General features: G+C 34.5%; 1 protein-coding gene across 1 annotated transcript in view; it reads left to right on the top strand.

The window, feature by feature from the left end:
• Nucleotides 1-21247, top strand: part of LOC149820957 (Peptide chain release factor 1) — a 73020-nt gene that overhangs the window by 11241 nt on the left and 40532 nt on the right. The window contains exons 7-8 of the mRNA XM_089981870.1: nt 12023-12097; nt 12183-12260. Coding sequence (XP_089837996.1) covers nt 12023-12097; nt 12183-12260 — 153 coding nt within the window. The remainder of the gene's footprint in view (nt 1-12022; nt 12098-12182; nt 12261-21247) is intronic.

Raw genomic sequence — 21247 nt, 5'->3', positions numbered from 1 at the left:
GCCTTACATGAATGTGGTACATGGGAGATTGTGCCTAGACCACTGAACAGAAATGTCGTTGGGTCAAAATGGGTGTACAAGATAAAATATAAACCAGATGGGAGCATCTAAAGGTACAAGGCTCGACTTGTAGCTAAGGGATTCACACAAGAGGAAGGCCAAGACTTTGATGAAACTTTTAGTCCTGTTGTTAAGATGGGGACTATTCGTATTGTGTTGAGTCTAGCCATTAAACATGGATGGACATTGAGTCAGCTGGATGTAAAAAATGCTTTTCTGCACGGGGATTTAAAAGAAGAGGTCTACATGGAACAACCCACTGGGTATGCAGAACGAGACACAAAAAAATATGTATGCAAATTAAAGAGAGCACTCTATGGTTTGAAACAAGCTTCTCGTTCCTGGTTCGACAGTTTTTCTCTAGAAATACAACGGCATGGCTTTACTAGGTCTCTTCTGGATTACTCATTATTCATTCACAATGAACAAGGAGTTACTACTCTTCTGTTGATATATGTAGATGATATCATCATCACAGGGAATTGTAAAAGCCACATTGAGCAGGTGAAGAAGTTATTAAATCAGAGATTTAAGATGAAAGATTTCGGAGAGCTGCGATATTTTCTTGGGGTAGAAGTTGATAACAAGAATGATACACTTACCCTTACTTAACACAAATATACGCTGAACATTCTCGGCAGAGCAGGCATGATAGATTGTAAGCCGTTAACAACTCCAAGTGTCATTCATCAGAAATTGAGTTCGCAAGAAGGGGGTATATATGGAGATCCCACTAAGTATCGCAGTTTAGTTGGCATGTTGCAATACCTGACTTTTACTAGACTTGACATAGTATATTCGGTTAATCAGGTATCCTAGTTTATGCATGAACCTCGTGTGTCACATATGGAGGCAGTCAAACGTATACTTCGCTACCTAAAGGGTACAGTGGGTGATGGGCTGGTATACAAAGGCAAGGAAGAATTAGATCCAGATGGGGGTCATGAGATTATTACTTATGCTGATGCTGATTGGGCGGGGGATCCAGACGAACGACGATCAGTATCCGGTTATTGCAGCTTCATTGGGCCAAACTTGGTATCCTGGAGCAGTAGAAAACAAAAGGTGGTTGCTAGATCGAGCACTGAGGCCGAATACAGATCGATGGCCACTGCCACGGCCGAGGGTACATGGATAAGACATCTTCTGACTGAAATGGGAGAGCCGATTGCTCGATCACTGTTGCTGTGTGACAATCAAAGTGCCATCAACATGTCATTCAATCCCATTCACCATAGTCGAGCAAATCACATTGAAATAGATCAACATTTTATTAGGATAAAGGTTGAAGACAAAGAGATTGAGCCCATCTATGTGTCAACAAAAGAACAAGTTGCTGATATCCTCACTAAAGGGTTAACAAAGGATAGATTTTGGTTTTTGAAGAACAAGTTGTTCATGGTCCAACACCATGCACAACTTGAGGGAGGCTGAAAAGAAGACATTATTATCTTCATTGTATGTCTGACCCGATCCATTTGTATAATGGATCGGGTCCAGATCCAGTTCATGTATTGTAAATTATCATTTTGTAAAAGGGTATTTTCGTACCCTAATGTTTACACTTTATGTTAAATAGAATGAGAGGGCAGTCACGATAAACTGAACCCTCCTTTCATCTGGAATTTCTCTCTCCCTCTCTTCTCTTCTCTCACTGTAGATTAGGGTTTCATTCTTTCAAAGGGTTCGTTGTATTGCTTGGGTAGTGGTCTTTGCGGACTTCGAAACCCCTCGGTCTTTTGGGTTTTGATTTATTGTTCTTCACATTATTAAAGTAGGTTTTTTTAACTGAACTTTTATAGAGCATGCTTAGGCACTGATTGCATAAGCATGATGTTGTGCTAAATACTTCACTGAATTGCAAATACAAGTTATGCGCACACACCACACGTAGTTGTGGATATCTAGGGGTGCTATGGTTGCCTATATGTTCAATTGATTTGAGTGTCGGATATACTAAAAATGTGATACTTACGCTAAGTATCAAAACAACTATAAGCCAATGTGCATTAAATGCAATGCAATGTGAAATGTAAATCGGGTAAATGCTCGTGGTAAGTACGTGGTGCAAAAGCATCACCCAATAAATTTATTTTTATTGTATACAACACTTTTCTGCTCATACACACCACTTAGTTGTGGATATCTAGGACTGTTGTGATTGTAGTTTGGAGATTATGCTGTGCATGATTTGAATATATGAGAATAAAAGTGATTTTCTTGTCGTAGTTCGGAGATTATGCTCGTTATGATTTTAGATAGCGGAATATGGAGTGTGTTTGTTGCAGGTACATGTTTGAGCATGCATTTGTGTGAATGAATATTGCATAAATTGATGTGTTTGACATGACCATATTGAATGTCAGTGTGAAATAATATTGTGTAATCATGCACAAAAGCATGAGCGATAGAATCATGATCATGATAGGGTTATGCAAATACCGTTATGCATGGACTGATATGTCCCGCGCTCTCATAAACGAACCATGATTTGTGAATGCTATTAATATATATATATATATATACTATGTGTGAGACATATTATGCATAAAATGCTTGCTTTGCATATTGATTCATATGGTGAAACAATGCATATATGACTTGAATCTTATGTGCATAACTCGAATTACGTAGGAGTTACGTATGTTGAGGTTTAGTTGCTTCGTATTATGAAATGCGCATGTTCACGTATGCATGCATATAACTCATGTTTTGTTTACGCATGCTTCGAGGTTCAATTTACGAAATGCAATGTTTCTTATAGCGATGATATGATGCGTAAGATAATATGCTTATGTATGATATGATTTAAATGCCACGTGATATGAAATTATGAATGCATGTGATCAATCTTTAAGTTCAATAGTGAACTATGGTTCATGGAACCTTATTTGTTAAACGTGTGATTTTATGATTTAAGTGTCATATGAAGTGATGTATGATGTGCTACACATTGATTGTATACATGCTTGTGCCCGTGTTGGTGGCTATTGACCCTTAGAGTGGTCAATTGTATTGATACATGTATCAGAATAGTTTTCACTGGATATGGTACTCATTGAAGAACTGTTCCCAAATGATTCTCTGTGAGGGTGTGCATGACCAGATCAGGTAATCCGGCTAGAGCGGTAAGTCTCTGTGAGGAAGTGCATTGTCTAAGAGTGGGTAGCCCGCGAAGATGGTATATTCTTTGGAGGAAGTGCATTGTCCAAGATCAGGCAGACCATCCGTTTAGAGCGGTAACTCCTTGTGGGGTACATTTTTCAGATTAGGCGATTCATCGTGAATCTTGTGAATATTTATATGATTAAATGAAATGTTATTATGATTTGTGATGATCTTCTGAGTTGATTGAGATGGTCAGTTATGAATCTATATATTTGACTTTTCTGTTGTAGCATTATTATATACTGAACTCAGATGTGAGAATCAGATCTTTATTGATTTTAGATCTTGATATGAGGTTATGATTGTGACACTTATGTTAGCGTATAAGTGAATGACATATCACGCCTACAAATGAGTAGTTTTGACTTATTAGGTGAATGATAAATCACGCTTACATAGTTTCATTGCAAATGATTGCATTATCATTGTTTGAGTGAATATATCATATCTATGTATCATGATTGATGTGTATAATGAATATCTAACTAAATTATTTATAAGGTATGTGCGTGTGTTTCATGTTGGAATGGTCAAATGTGATTTGACTTATTGTTTATAAGAATTATGAATGCATATGAAAATGATGCAATGATCTGAATGTCTTTAGATGTATATATATTTATGCGATGACTTGTATGACTTGAATGCATATAGATTATGCTTTATTATGTAAGTTAAGGTTGAATAGAATATTAAGTGATGAAATGCTTTATGTTCAAATGCTTGAAATGAGTGACTCATAAGACGTTCAATATATCATGTCTTTACCTTTAAGTGCTAGATATGTTTTCTTTAAGTTTCAGTTTGGGTTGCTTTAACAGACATTAGCGAGTCTGACCCCGTTTTATGGGAGACAAGTAATGCAGGTAAAGTATGATGAGTAGCTGGAGTGAAGGACTGTGCATCTTCGAGGGTTCACTCCTTGTGATCTTGATAGACATGATATTTTCGTTTTAAGTACTTGATCATGTAGAGAGACTGAACTATTGTTTTTATACTCTGATTTGAAATAAAATTAAAATTCTTCATATTTCGGTCTTATATTGTACGTGATTTGAAATGTGTATATCTCGTATATTTTGATTTAATTGTTATCTTTAGTGTAACCCCGTCCAAAGTCTTAACCGTTTTTGAAAATCGTTTTCGCATTATAAAATCTGATTTACTTGTACTTATAAAAAAAAAGTCGTTTCGAAAGTTTCAATATTTGAATAATAATTAAGGTTAAAAATTTGGAGGCATTACAAAGAGCACCGTAGCATTACTCTCTATTATACATACTTTAACAAACAACCACATCTCAGATCAAGTGCAACCCATCCTCACACTCTAGACATACCAAGGAATTCCTAGAAGCAAGTGCTTAGTCGGACAATGCATGGATTTTGCGTAATTATCCATAAAAGTGCTGGAAAACTCATTGCACACTGTATGAACCCGATCTACCTCCTTCACTGTCCAATTGAGCTTGATTGGTTGGAAGTTGGAGATGAACTCATCGGAATTCATCTCTGTGGAGAGATGAGAGATGAGAGGAGAGAGGAGAGAGGAGAGAGGAGAGAGGAGAGAGAGGGATTCTGGAGGAAATTCTAAATTCTTATTTATCTCCCATTTTTGGCGCAAACTCATGTATCTATAGACCCATAAGTGGATCTAGTGGATTCGGGTCCAATGTATGCATGCTCCTAACCCAAAAAACCCACATACACCGTTTTTAGGCTATATGCATATGAAATGCAAGCTAAATTCATGTAAAATAAACTCAAAATTCATCATAGTAGCGGGGCCAAGCCTAGGGGTTCAAGGCCTCCATGGGCCGAACTCTTCCTAGCTTGCGTATGAGCCAGGTAAAGTGGGCAGACCCTATCACCAGATGTCCTGATTGACCCATTTCAAGACCTATGTCAAACAATTTATCTTTCTGATTAATAAAATTTGTTTCAACCATGTCCGTGTCTATTCATGAAGGTTGAAAAGGAACTTCTTGTAAGAAAATAGGTGAAAGTGTAACCCAAGAATGCGCAAGCATTCACAAAGTCCAATAATGGACAAGCACTACGACAATCAAACAAGAAGTCCATAAAGAGACAATATAAAAGCCTAAAAAGGCTATACAATTATGAAAAAAATATAATGAAATATTTATTGAAATGAGCCTTGAAAAAAGCATACAAATACACGGGGGATAACCCCATATATATATATACAAGAGAGAGGACCCAAGGGGGGCTCCCATATATGCGTTGGAGCCCCTCCAATGGTCAACGTCTATATGGTGGGCCCCTTAATGCCTAAAAGACAAAATAAATAAAAAATAAAAATAAAAATAAAAATACAAAAAGAAATAAAAACATATTCAAAAAATGAATATGCGATAAATGGTAAAAAGACTATATATATATATATGTGTGTGTGTGTGTGTGTATTTTGAACACTCCCCCTCAATCTTGATGGGAAAAGTTATCCCGAAAGTTTGAAAATATAAAAAGAATCTTGGGAAGAAGTCCAAGTCTTCAAGGAAAATCTCCATCTTTATGGCATCTTAGAAAATTCTTGTAAATATAAGTCTTCAGAATGCCTTTATTGGTGATCATCCCCAAGCACCTTCATTGGTTATCTCCATGATGTATCGAAGGTATCACATCTTAAAGATCCTGCATAGAAATAACAAACCAAAAGAAGACTCCAAGTACACAAAAAAAATATTCTAGCCCAAGAGTTACAAATTTTTTAACAATATATTGTAAAACAAAATAAAATGGTTTAAGCAAAATAGTAAAAACGTTTCAAATCATTAGATATTAAGAAAGACAAGAGGGGCATCCCTCAAAGATGAAATCATACAACAAACAACAACAACAACAACAACGCCTTCATCCCAAAACAATTGGGGTCAGCGATATGAACCAAAAAAGAAATTCATTTTGGGTCTTCCACATGAATCCTTTTCCTCCAATCATTTCTATCCAATGCCATGTCCTCGGTGAGGCTCAAAGATGAAATCATAATCAACTAATTTTTCAAGAAACCATAACATTGATTATAAGAAGATTTGATTATTTAAAGGACATATTATTCATTAAGAAGTGAAACAATTATGCATAAAAATGATCTTAAATGAGATGGTGGTCTTAAAAAAAAAACATACGAATTTCTCAAAACATTGTCTATTAGAGACACTTCAAATAAAACCCATAAAAGGATATAAATGGAAGAATACAAATAAATAAATCTTTATTTATCACAAAAATGTTTAAGAAGCATTGATCATGCACCATGTGAAAGTGTCTTCAAGACTAAAGCTACGTGCTCAAAGACACTAGATTCTCAATAGACCAAAATGCACACAAAGGCAAGAAGAACACTCTCAAAGGAGTATACATGCACAAAGGCATGAAAAATAAAGAACAAGTTTATTGAATGAGTTGAAAAATAAAGAATAAGTTTATTGAATAAGAGAACTTTTACAAAACTGATTAGAAAGAGCTAATTAACTTCATGCTAATACACACATATATGCATCATATAGTTAAAGCATGTTCAATACACATGAAACAATAACAAAGAGACAACTAATTTTATCAATAAAAGATGAGTTAATTAAATTTATGCGTACCACGATGTGGGCACGATAATCAATTAGACCCATAACTCACACATCTTTTAATTATAGAGGTCCAAACATGTATATATATATATATATATTATCAATGAAATGCATAAACTTTTATCGATAAATATTTTTCTATATAAGGAAAAACCAAGTAGTAAAGATTTAAAAATTCATCACAGAATTAAAAAATCCCACATGATAAAGAAAATGATATATGCAATTCAAAACCAATTTAAAAATTACCATAAATATAAAATTTTGCAAATCTCAACAATAGTTCATCCACTATAAGCAATCTCCTCATTAGACCTCAAAAACCCACAAATCAAGTGTATAAGCGACTAGAACAAGAACATAGATACAATGCCACTAAAGGGCCAAAGACACACACGAACGGATGTATAAACACCTCTTGTCTACATATAATAACACTTAAAACTAGTGTATCTGCGACTAGAACAAGAACATAATGCCAACAAAGGGCTAAAAATCACACACGAAGGTGTGAATAAACAACTCTTGTCTACATATAATAACACTAAGGATCAAGTGTATCAACTATTAGAGCAAGAGTACAAAGCCAACAATGGGCTAAAAATCACACATGAAAGTGAATAAACATCTCTTGTCTACATATAATGACACTTAAAAACAAGTGTATCAGCGACTAGAACAAAGAGTACAAAGCCAACAATGGGCTAAAAATCACACAGGAAGGTATGAATAAACATCTCTTGTCTACGTATAATGACACTTAAATAAGAGGCATAAAAAAGAAAAGACACCTGAGGTAAGAAGGCTTGTAATGGAAACACTAATGCAATTAAAAAATATCAATTTAGACCATATTTCGAAATACCATACAACAATAAACAACAACAACTACGCCTTCATCCCAAAACAATTGGGGTCAGCGATATGAACCAAAAAAGAAATTCATTTCGAAATACCATGGTTTAAAAAAATTAGATATCCATCACATATACACATAATTAAAAGCATCCATAATAAAAACAATGACAAAAAACAAATGAGTGATTCAATACACTTACAATCAGATATCACATGACTGACAGTTAGAGTCAAACTACAAGTTGACAATATAAAATGACATAAAACGATGTGCACACAACTCACCCTAACAAACAATAATAAGGTCAAGAAGATTGATGCATCATATAAAAGTCTATGATGGACAACACAAATGCCATAAGAAGGCAATAAATACTCTCAGAAATCATTTTCTCAATAGGTGAGTTCATAAAAGGAACCGATATGAAAAGGCAATTTCAAATCGAAAGACCAATAATGGTAGATGACCAATCTTAGAAAAAGTGCAATCATATGCATAACAATATGTCTCATGACAACCTTTTGAATAAACAAGAATCATGCTTAACATAATCAATTCTTAAAGATGAAGTTATGAATTCACCGATCAAGGAATAAATGCACTGGGGCACGTTACATACAAAAGATCTAATAATTTTTAAAGAGAAGACAAGAACATATTGTCTTAAAAAGAAGTCTTTTAAAACAAAAGTCTACTACGAGACAAACAAAACATGTAATATTAAAGAAATAATACATATAAAGTTTTTAGAACTTTTTACAATCCCAAAAGTAGCCATAATTACTACCAATCATGAAAATAATCTAATAACTCATAGTTATATAGAAGCTATGAAATTATACCAAACACTATTCATAATGCAATCTATTTTGTGTGACTGGCACATTTTTAGAGAAAAACGGGTTAACATTATAAAATGTATTCAAAGCATCCAATGCAAGATTTATTTTCTATATAAAAGTCGAATAGAGATGAATATAAATATCTAAGATCATTCTCAAGCATAATCAATCGAGAATGTTTTTCAAAGAATTAGTTTTGCATAATGAGGAAAACATCTTAAAGTTAACCATTATAATGAGATATGTGGAAATACAAATTACAAGGGATAACATAAGAGGGTTCAATAAAGAACCAAATATCATAAGCACATAAAGTGCAAAATACATAAAAACCCACTAAGGAGTAAATGCCAAAAGGCAAAAGAAGAATATTATTGAGGGAAAAAGTGAGAGAACCATTGAAATCACATAAAATATGAATATGTCAATATGCAAAAATATCCACGACATTACCAAAGAGTTAAGGAAAACATGATGGCATAAGATGTAAACCATACAAGTTTCTAGAATTTTCATAAAATTCATATAATATACCTAAATATCATATTTTAACATATGCCTAGAATTATCAATTTTGATAAAAATCAAATGCATACAACAAAGGGATTAGCCATATGAAAAGTACAATATTTAAGATTTTTAAAGGAAAATCATCTATTCTTATAAAATATAATTTTTATGATGATATGCATAATTAAAACAAATATTTTATGAAAATATGCTTACACACGAGATTTAATAATTACTTAAAAAAAACCTATTCATTTTTAACATATTTAACAAGAGGCTACTATTTAAAATAGAGATACATATACGTAAATGAGATAAATAAAGACACAGTACATGAGATACAAATAGAGATACATAAATGAGTTAAATAATACAAAAGACACTTTAAAAAATATGAGATACATACCGGGTAAGAACTTTTTTTTTATCCAAGCCACACAACTTTGAGTGGCATGTTTTTCAAGATGACCATCGTGATGATGCAACACACGATCTATTCTTCTAGAGATCTTGCTTTGATACCGTCTAAGAAAATAGGCGGAAGTGTAACCCAAGACTGCACAAGCATTCACAAAGTCCAATAATGGACATGCACTACGACAATCAAACAAGAAGTCCACAAAGGGACAATATAAAAGCCTAAAAAGGCTACACAAGCATGAAAAAATATAATGAAATATTTATTGAAATGAGCCTTGAAAAAGCATACAAATACAAGGTAGATAACCCCATATATATATACAAGAGTGAGGACCCAAGGGGGGGCTCCCATATATGCGTTGGAGCACCTCCAACGGTCATATTTATGACCGTTGGAGGGGGCCAATGTCTATATGGTGGGCCCCTCAATGCCTAAAAGACAAAAATAAAATAAAATAAAAATACAAAAATAAATAAAAACATATTCAAAAAATGAATATGCGAGAAATGGTAAAAAGACTATTTTACCCCTATTGGGTATTACAAAAGAATTACATAATTTATATATATATACATATATATACGTATGTATATATATATATATACATATGTATATATATTTTTAACACTTCTGTCCATTGTAAACTTCCGTTCTTCTCTGAGGACTGTATTGTGATATTGCTTTACACAATTATGGGTTTTCTTCTCCTTTCGTTTTTGTTTGTTTGTGTGTATGTTGCAAGCGTGCAAAAAATGCATCAATTTAGAATAGAACGAGAAATGAGAAGAAACATCTGTCACAAAGATATGGATATGACATGACATGACATGACATGCAATGGGGAATTTTTTAAGTTTTTATATGTGCCAGTGTCCACATCAGCATGTTCAGTCATGTCTGCTTGTGGCCAAAATGGCATGTCCTTGTCACAGATAAACATTCAGCTGTAAGAAAAGGTATGGGGGTTGTTGAAGAAACTGCATCTATGTCATTTTTAATTTAATTTGTGCATGTGAATTAGCAGTGAGATGTCATCCATACCTATTTCCACTTCATTTTGTCTGAGAACTTTGTGTTTCTTTTCAAATTGATATGCAATTGAGATTTAGCTGTACAATGTTCCATAGTCCTTTATGGTCTGCAGATTGTGTGATCCATGTGTTTGTATAAAGATGCCCTTCCATTCCCTCCTATACTCCATTTTTTGAAATTTCAACATATAAGTGTTGAATTATGAAAATTACTTTTTTGGGGATTTATTGGAAATATCTGATAAAACAAGATAATTAAAATACAAGATAGGAAATAGTGAAAACGAAAAATCGATAGGGATTTGAATGTGATAGCTGGATGGTTAGGTCACACTTTCATAACCAGGGTCTTAGGTTTGAATAACATGGGGTTCCAAAAAAAAAACAGAAAAATCCAAAGTGGCAACCATAAGGACAGAAGAAAAATAATTGCATTGGAATATGCAAATTGCCAATTTATGTAAGTGTATTAGTGTCAGGTGTCTATTTCCTCTGCTTATGTTTTTTCCGTAACTTTTGCTATCATTATAACTCAATTCAACTTAGTTCAATAAAGGGTCTAATATGGAAACTGACATGGGTTTCTCTCCAATGTCTTCTAAAAAAGTGAGAGAACTGGCCCTAAGAGGGTCTTTAAAACCCAAAAGAAAAAAAAAACCTTCAGCCCGCTTTAAGATGCGCCAAAGGTGTATCGCATGATACACCCTGTAGTGTGGTGTATTATACGATACACTCTATACAAGTACAATACACACTCAGAACACGATAAAAGTATATTGCACTGGTTCTTCCTAGCGATACGATACACATCATACCGTATTGTATGATACAGTGCGATACTTACTGCACTAGTAATAACAATACCATATAGTATAACAACTTTTGCTCGTTTTACTTTTAAATTCTTCCTGGTCGCTTCTTTCTCCCACTTCACGAAGACCTGAAAAGCTGATGTTTTTCGTTTTTGCTGCTTGCATCGCTTCTCAATTTTGCTTCCCTATGTTATAGCCGATACTGATATTTTTGACTATGGTGTAGACACACGTATATTTTCGTTAAGCATCTATTCATTTATATCAATTTCTGTACATGAATATTTCTTGACGATTACAATGAATGTAATCATATTCCATTTAGATGCTTCTAAAGTAAACATCTAAATGAATATACCGATATTTTTAACTATGGTGTAGACATGTATATTTTTGTTAAGTATCTATTCATTTATAGCAATTTCTGTATATGAATATTTCTTGACGATTACAATGAATGTACTCATATTCCATTTATATGCTTCTAAAGTAAGCATGTTTTTTCGATGGTTTCTGATAAAGATTAATGGCTCATACTACACCAATATTTCATGGCGTATATTGTGTGTTTGTATGCGTGCATGTGTGTGTCTTGCTGGGTGTTGGGAACGGGTTTTTTTGCATTTAATTGGTTTTGTGGTATTAGTTTTTCATCCTATGAAGTTAGCTAAGTTATTAGGTTACGAAACTCGTGTACATTTCTGCATTGCAGGAAGCTAGTGGAGCAATCTCAGGACCAGGTGTGTATGGAAAACTCAAATTTGAGAGTGGGATTCATAGGGTGCAGGTAATTCCGTTCCCTCTCTCTCTATGTTGTTTGAGTGGAAGAAAAATTGTTTCAGATAATAACATTGGTCTCTTTTTTGGAATAGCGTGTTCCTATCACTGAGAAGTCTGGACGGGTGCATACTAGTGCTGTATCTGTTGCAATTCTTCCTCAAGCTGATGAGGTACCTTAACTGTTTGATTGAAGTTCATCTAAATTGGTGTATCTCATTTTTTGTTAGGGGATCTTGCAAAAGAGTAATGTTGCAGTGTGTGCTTTCAGCTTCTTATAAGAGAGAGAGAGAGAGAGAGAGAGAGAGAGAGAGAGCTAGTTTGATCATATAGTTGGGGTAGGTCCTGTTAGAAAGTGACTTGGAATACCTTGGGTTCAATAATGAACCCATACTTATGCACCCAAAGTGCAAATATACCCAATAAAGGGAAACAACACACGCACATAATGTGCCAATACATAAAACCCATAAAAAGGGAAAAATATGACTTAAAGTCATAAGTTACATATCATTGAAGAATAATGGAGAAGGGGTGAAAACCCCATTACAATGGAGCATAAGCTCCCTCAAGAATACCAAATACAAAGGGGAAATCCCCTATTTATAAGCATGAAAAGGGACCACCTTGGGGGCTCCCAAAGGGGACGTTGGAGAGCCCCCAACGGTCACATTTGTGACCGTTGGGGGCTCCCAACGTCACTTTTGGGAGGCCCCCAATGTGGTACGAAATCCAAAAATATAAAAAACAAAAAATAAAAATAAAACAAAAATTACAATGCATATTCCAATTGGAATATGCGTAAAATGCTAATTTACAAGAATACCCTTGAGGGTATTTTAGGAAGATAAAATATATATATTTATATATATATAAATAGAGATATGTATACATATATATATATATATATATATATGTACATTTAAGGATCAACATATTTTAACACCCCCCCTCAATCTTTGCGGGGAAACGAAAAGATTGAACAAAGGGCAAGACTCCAAGAGGCTCTGGCAAGGATGCAATGGAACTTGAAAAGGCCTTCCTCCTATTGTCTTCCAATTTCCCGAACTATCCAGGGTACTTCTCTTTGTCCTATCTCCAAGATCCTGTGAAATAACAACAAAGAAACAAGTAAAATAAATCTTTGTACTTTTATTCAAATGGAACATTTCTAACTAGCACAGGTTAGAAGAGATGCACATTATGCAAAAATGACACCAAAGTTTCAAAAATCATATATCATGTTTAAAACAAAAATGAGCGGAAACAAATTATGCAGAAATAAATTGCAAGAATGCATAATGCATTCATAAGGTCCAACGTTGGACAAATATAACCCCATAATGGGGAATAACAAAAATGGTCCACTAAGGGACACCACAATAAGCCTACGAAGAGGCATGATATACATAAACATTATTGAATGAGGGCCAAACAAGGCCATAAAGAGCATATGCATATACTTATCATGAAATGAATTAATACTCAAAGAACTCATTAATGAACATGCTTCAAACATGTAATGAAGTGCCAAATAAGAGAAACAAAGTCTCCAAGCATACTTTAGGCAAAATAAACCCAAGAGTTCACAAGGTTTTAAAATCATTTATGAAAGACATACATAATACTCATTTTGCATATAAGGGTGGCAAAAACCATAAGCACTTAATATATAGATTAAATGCTAAGAAATCAACTTGATATGCATATCAAAAATATGATTTGCTTGAAAAACACAAGTCATGAATGAAATTTTGCAAATTTCAACAATAGTTTATCCATTACACACATCTTCCTCATTAGTCCTCCAAAACCCATAAATCAAGTGTATAAGCTACTAGATCAAGAATATAAAGCCATTAAAGGCCAAAGACACACATAAAGGTGTGTAAAAGAACCTCTTGTCTACATATAATAATACTTGAAATAAGTGCATCTACGACAAGAACAAGAGAATACATGCCAACATGGACTAAAAAGTATCTCTTGTCTACGTAAAAAATACACTTAAAACCAAGTATGTTCAGCTACTAGAACAAGAGTAATAAGCCAACCATGGGCTAAAACATAATACATCTCTTGTCTACATATGATAGCACTTGAAATGAGTGAAATAAGCCAACCATGGGCATACATCTTAAGCGACTAGAACAAGGACACAAACGCCAACATAGGCTAAAAATCACACACCATGGTGTGAATCAACGTGCCTTGTCTACATATAAAAACACTCAAGACAAGTGTGTTCAGCTACTAGACCAAGAGAGCAAAAGCCAACAAAGGGCTAAAAACACACGAAGGTGTAATAAAATTCTTGTCTACATATGATGACACTTAGATAATGGGCATAAAAGGAAAAGACTTTTGAGGCAATAAACTTGTAATGAAAATAAACCTCGAATGAAACAATATTCCTTTTAAAACATCAATACTCATAACAATAACATTTTTGGAATAAATGCATGTAAAAGTATCTTCAACAAGATGATAAAATAATATTCTTTAGAACAAATGTGTGAACATACACACACCAAGAACACTTGTGAAAAAACACAAGAACACATGTGCACAATAAGCACAACATTCGGAATCACAAATGTGCAAATGCACTCATAAGATTCATAAATAAAAGGTTGGGCTATAATCCCAAAACACCTTGATTTTAAATATACCTTAAAGCATTTAAGGTTTCAAACACCATATGTCCATCACATTTACATAGAAGCATCCATAATATCAATGGCCACAAGAGAAAAAATGAGTGACACACTCATAATTAGAGATCAAATAACAACTCATTTTAGAGTCTCAAGGTGCCCATAACTCACCTCAACAACCATCTATAATATGGAAGGTGGACAATCTAAAATGATACAACACGAGGTGCCCATAACTCACCTCGACAAAAATCTCTAATATGACAATAATAAGGCCAAATAAATGATGCATTAAATAACATGTGATGGACAAATATAAATGCCACAAAAGGGCAATAAACACATAAGGAATCATTTTCCAAAAAGTTTTTACAAAGAGGACCGATTAACAAAATGAATCAAAGGTCCAATATAATCCATCAAAAAAACAATTTTGCATAAACACGAATTATGCCTAATCTTTAAAAGAAGTCTTGTATCAAAAAGACCACAACATAAAGAATTCATCAAGACAATCAAGCTTTTAATCAAAGAAATCATAAGAACCGTAATGGTTCACAAAGAAGGCTTTAACACAATACTCAAGGAAAAAGTACTTGAAAATTTATAGATTTGGGATTAAATCCCATACAACAAGTTTAAATATTCTTTGATTGAGATGAGATATGCGGAAACGTACAAAGTGCTATAAGCACTTACAATGATTTAAAAAGGACTCAATATCTAAATTCATTATGTTTTTCACAATAAGAAATATGCATAAAGGCTCCATAATGCAAAAACGTCTACGAAGAGACAATACACATGTAAGCACACAAGGCTTTATAAAAGATGTGCACGAATACTTTCAAATGCATAATACTTTTTGAGAAAAGGGATACATACCGAATAACTTCAAAAGCATAATACTTTAGGAAGAGCAATGAATACTTCACCATTTCTTGAGCGACACGCTTTCCGTTGCACCAAGAGACAACCCCATCGTGACCTTGCTCTGATACCATGTTAGAAAGTGACTTGGAATACCTTGGGTTCAATAATGAACCCATACTTATGCACGCAAAGTGCAAATATACCCAATAAAGGGAAACAACACACGCACATAATGTGCCAATACATAAAACCCATAAAAAGGGAAAAATATGACTTAAAGTCATAAGTTACATATCATTGAAGAATAATGGAGAAGGGGTGAAAACCCCATTACAATGGAGCATAAGCTCCCTCAAGAATACCAAATACAAAGGGGAAATCCCCTATTTATAAGCATGAAAAGGGACCACCTTGGGGGCTCCCAAAGGGGACGTTGGAGAGCCCCCAACGGTCACATTTGTGACCGTTGGGGGCTCCCAACGTCACTTTTGGGAGGCCTTCAATGTGGTACGAAATCCAAAAATATCACAACAACAACAACAACAACTACGCCTTCATCCCAAAACAATTGGGGTCAGCGATATGAACCAAAAAAGAAATTCATTTTGGGTCTTCCACATGAATCCTTTTCCTCCAATCATTTCTATCCAACGCCATGTCCTCGGTGAGGTTCAAAGCATTCATATCCTTTCCTATCATCTCCATCCAAGTCTTCCTAGGCCTACCCCGACCTCTTTTAACTAATATATTTTCCCATTTCTCCAACCTTCTAACTGGAGCATCATTAGGCCTTCGCCGAATATGTCCAAACCACCGTAAACGATTCTCTCGCATCTTATTTTCAATGGGTGCAACACCTACCTTCTTACGTATCTCTTCGTTCCGAATCTTATCTTTTATTGTATTTCCACACATCCATCTAAGCATCCGCATCTCAGCTACACTCATTTTTTGAATATGATGTCTCTTGGCAGCCCAACATTCCGTACCATATAGTAAAGCGGGTCTAATAGTCGTCCTATAAAACTTTCCCTTCAACCGCAATGGCATTCTACGATCGCACAGCACTCCAGTAGCACTTTTCCATTTCATCCACCCAACCTTTATCCTATGATTTACATCTCCATCAATTTCTCCATACATTTGAATGATGGATCCCAAATATTTGAAATAATCATTCACCGGTATATCTTGCTCACCAAGCTTCACTACACTCCCATCACTACAAAACAAAACAAAAATTACAATGCATATTCCAATTGGAATATGCGTAAAATGCTAATTTACAAGAATACCCTTGAGGGTATTTTAGGAAGATAAAATATATATATTTATATATATATATAAATAGAGATATGTATACATATATATATATATGTATACATATATATATATATATATATATATATATATATGTATACGTATCTTTATATATATATAAATATATATATGTACATTTAAGGATCAACATATTTTAACAGGTCCATCTAGTCTATTGTTTGATTGGAGAGAGAGAGAGAGAGTCGGTTTCATCACATAGTTGGGGTAGGTCCGTCTAGTCCACTGTTTGATTGGTCAGGATTTACAGTGTATATACTAAGATTTGGTTTGAGTAGAGACTTATCCAGCTTGCAACTTGCAATAAGATCATAGTAGCAATCAATGAGGGCTATTTTATCCTAAATGTTTAGGGGTTTTACTGTCATAAATGTAGGCCTTGTGAACTTGGAGTATTGTTTTGCTTCTGATGCACATTAATGGGTAACAGAATTCAATTTGTCCTTTAGGCTTCCTTTTCAGAAGGCGTCTGTGTCAAGGCATGTAGAAAGGGGAGTGGATTTGCTAAGGATATGGCTTCAATATTAGGAGATACCGTTACATGAATGGTTCAAAAAGGATATGAAATTTGTCAGGCTGGAGAAGGGGAAAAGTGGGGGCGGGGGTTGTGGAGGAGGGAGTACTGTGGTAAAGTGATGGAGGACAAAGATGGGGAGTCACATAGCCAAGAAGTACAAACTGTTACATGTACTATGGTCCATTAATGGGTAAGATTTGGTCTGAATAGACACTTATGCAGCTTGCAATAAGATCACAATAGGATATGGCTTCAATCTTAGGAGATTGCCATTACATGAATGCTTCGAGAAGGATATGAAATTTGTCAGGCTGGAGCTGGGGAAAGGGTGTGTGTGTGTGTGTGCAGTAATTGTTGTAAAGTAATGGAGGACCAAGATGGGAATCACATAGCCAAGAAGCACACACTGTTACATGTACTATGGTCCAATGGAGGGGTATTTCAGTAGTCAATGGTGTATCTGTTATTTCTTGTATTTTCTTTTATATTATGGGACACCATCGATGCTGGCATATTAATGTAATTTTTGCTGTTTGTAATCCTTATTTATAAAACACCCTAATTAGGTATTGCTATATTTAATGAACGTGTTAAGCTGTTGCCTTTGACCTTAGAGAAAATGTTAAGGCTGAGTGTCGTTTCTTTCTCCTCTCTACACCTTCCTTGCACAGCCTTTTCATATTTTAGCAAACTGCTATTGATTAGAGTGTGCTGACACTAATGGACTTGTAGAGGGATGGGGAACTTCTCTTGTGGAGGCTTTAGAGTTGTTGAAGGTGGATTTGCAAAAAGAGGCAACTAAAAATCTGAAAGGGATAATGGTAATTTTTTTATTTGTATTTTGACTTCAATTAACGAATGTAAAACGAGAAAGAGGAATAAGCCAATAAGGGAAATAAGGCATTATTATGGTCCAAATAGTTGAAAATGTTTAGTTTGAAATTGAAGGTTAGTCTAAGGGGCCTTCTATATTTCTAGGCAAATGAAGAATGACATTTGAAATATTGACGAGCTAAAATGTTATGATTAGAGATTATTTTTAACCAAGGTTTTGAGAAAAGGGATGTTTGATATTTCCTTAACAATGGAATCAAAACTGTAGGTCATCAGTAAAAGGTTGATGAATCAATCCAAGAGAGGTTCCTTTCAAAGTTTTGGTGATGCTCCCTTCTACTAACAGATTAATGATTTTGTGACAAGATGCAGAAAATGCTAATTTTGGGAAGAATTAGGATTTATTCAAAGTTCACTCTCATTGCGCTGAAGGGATTTTTCAATGCAACATTACATCTTGGAGAGGGAATGTCGACATGAGAAAGTTTGAGAATTTCATGGAACAATGAGAATGCTGTCAGGTGGAGATAAACTTTCCTTGTCCAACAATAGAAACCTACCATGCCTCATGAAATTTTGATTGGTTCCTAGTTTCTCACAATTTCATTAATTAGATTTCATGAGATGTTGGGTGTAGATAAATTTTCCTGGTCCGATAATAGAAACTTGACTTACCTCAACAAATTTGTTTGATTCCTAGTTCCTCAAGAGTTCATTGAATCCATTTTCTCATGCATGATAAACTGTAAAAGCATTTTGGATAATGGGCCTATAAGGATAGTTGTAGAGGGAGAAGATTCTCGTGAAATATGTTCATGTTCAAAAGTTGGTGGATGAGAGTTCTTGAATTTAACGCAAAGGTTATTGTTGGTGGAGAAAGGAATAAAGGGTCAAGTGGGTGTTAAAATATGATTATATATATATATATATATATATATATATATATCAAGGGTATTTTCATCATTTCCTCTACTGTAATAGGGACAGCCTATCAGAGGCTGTTTTGTTTCTTTTTTATTTTTGATTTTTGATTTTCTGCTTTTCAGTCAATACGACTACTATTGGGGCAGTCCAACTAGTTGTTGGACTGTTCCCAACAGCATGGTTGGCATTCTTGGAACTCAGTATCATAGCCTAAGGTCCTAAACTATTATTAAGACAAAAAAGAACATGTTTGCTAAGTGTGACTTCTATTTAGCTAAATTCAGCATTCAAAAATCTAACATCAGACATTTTACATATTAAAATTAGATAATAAACATATGAATTATTTATCTTGTTTGCTACACCTTTTAACAAATCCAAATTTCAAAGAACACTAAAACAAAATAACAAAAAAAAATTGCAGAGAAAGACAAAACAGATTACTCATCATATATTAACACCCATAAGCTAATAATTTTAACAAATCCAAATTTCAAAGAATACTAAAACAAAATAACCAAAAAAAATTTTGCAGAGAAAAAAAAAACAGATTAATCATCATATATTAACACCCATAAGTTAACAATTTTAATAAATCCAAATTTCAAAGAACACTAAAACAAAATAACCAAAAAAAATTTGCAGAGGAAGAAAAACGGATTAATCATCATATATTAACACCCATAAGCTAATAAATTCATCATCAACGTTTGGGCAAAAATACCCACAAAAGGGGAAGAAACAACGCAATGGAGACCCCAAGTGACATAAAAAAGAGGGGCAGTGAGAGCATCATGCCATCAAGAGGAGTCGAACCCAAGTGTTTCCCTAGCCAATAGATGGGCAGAACCTAGAAGAGCATCAAGAGAGAGAGAGAGAGAGAGAGAGAGAGAGAGAGAGAGAGAGAGAGAGAGAGAGAGAGAGAGAGAGAGAGACGCCTATCCGCCACATCCTTCACTGGTTTCTTTGGCTGTTGAATGGCCGGAAAATAACTCTGTAACGACCCCAAACTGACACTTGAAAAAATGAGATTTTTTTAAACGAATAAATGTTTTAAAATCATTGCGGAAAGATAACCCATGGATATGAGGCACATTACATATTTTATATCCAGCAAATCATCATCCATTCCAAACGTAGATTTATTCAATCCACTAAATTTAAATTAAATATAGTTAACTTAATAAACCAAATTTCAAATTCAATAAGTTCCAAAACATTCAACTCCTATATCGGTTAGAGTGGAGGCCACCAAATCATAAACCGTCGCTTCCTCCGGCAAGTCGGTCCTGCCATCATTTTGCTTAGCTAAGACTGAGCCTCAATACCTGAAAAAAGTTTTTAAAAACGGGTAACCGAAGTTCTCGTACGAGACCCTCTCAAAATCCAACAATAAGAAAAAAATCAGATATCAAATCAAACATAAGTTTAAGAGGGCTTTAACAAAAAAATTCACACAATTTGCTTGTTACATAAACCAAAGTGGATGCGTGAATTAATGCAACTTTCATGAGTGACTTAATTTAATTAACAATCATTGCTTTTGAATGCATGTCTATACTTAATGCAACACATTTAAGTTTCATCTTGAATTAAACCCGCAAATACTAAAAATGGGTAAAATCTCGAGGTTCAAGTCACTACCCAGTTTATATCTTAACCACACAATTGTATTTTATTAATTGAGTCTCAATTGTCCTGCAACCAACATAAAAAATCATCACCTTAAGTCGGAACATTAAGAATCATCACTTAATGCTGAGATGACAAGGGCATCATCACCCTTCGACACCACTTTTCTTGGTATACCAATAACTGCAGCTGAGTCATACAACACCACCCCAGGCAAAGCGGTGGAAGTTTCCTAAAATAGTGGCTAAGAATACAAACCACTCATCTGGTTCTTGGAGTAAACAATGCACATTGTGTTTAGTATTCTCATGGTTCCCCATGACCGCCATCCAAGTATCCCACCATTTGAGAGGGCAACCAAGGAAGAACAATTAATTACATTGTT

The sequence above is a fragment of the Nuphar pumila genome, chromosome 12, assembly GCF_984573655.1.
Source record: "Nuphar pumila chromosome 12, dmNupPumi1.hap1.1, whole genome shotgun sequence".
Classification (NCBI taxonomy): domain Eukaryota; kingdom Viridiplantae; phylum Streptophyta; class Magnoliopsida; order Nymphaeales; family Nymphaeaceae; genus Nuphar; species Nuphar pumila.
This window is presented reverse-complemented; position numbering and strand designations above follow the sequence as displayed.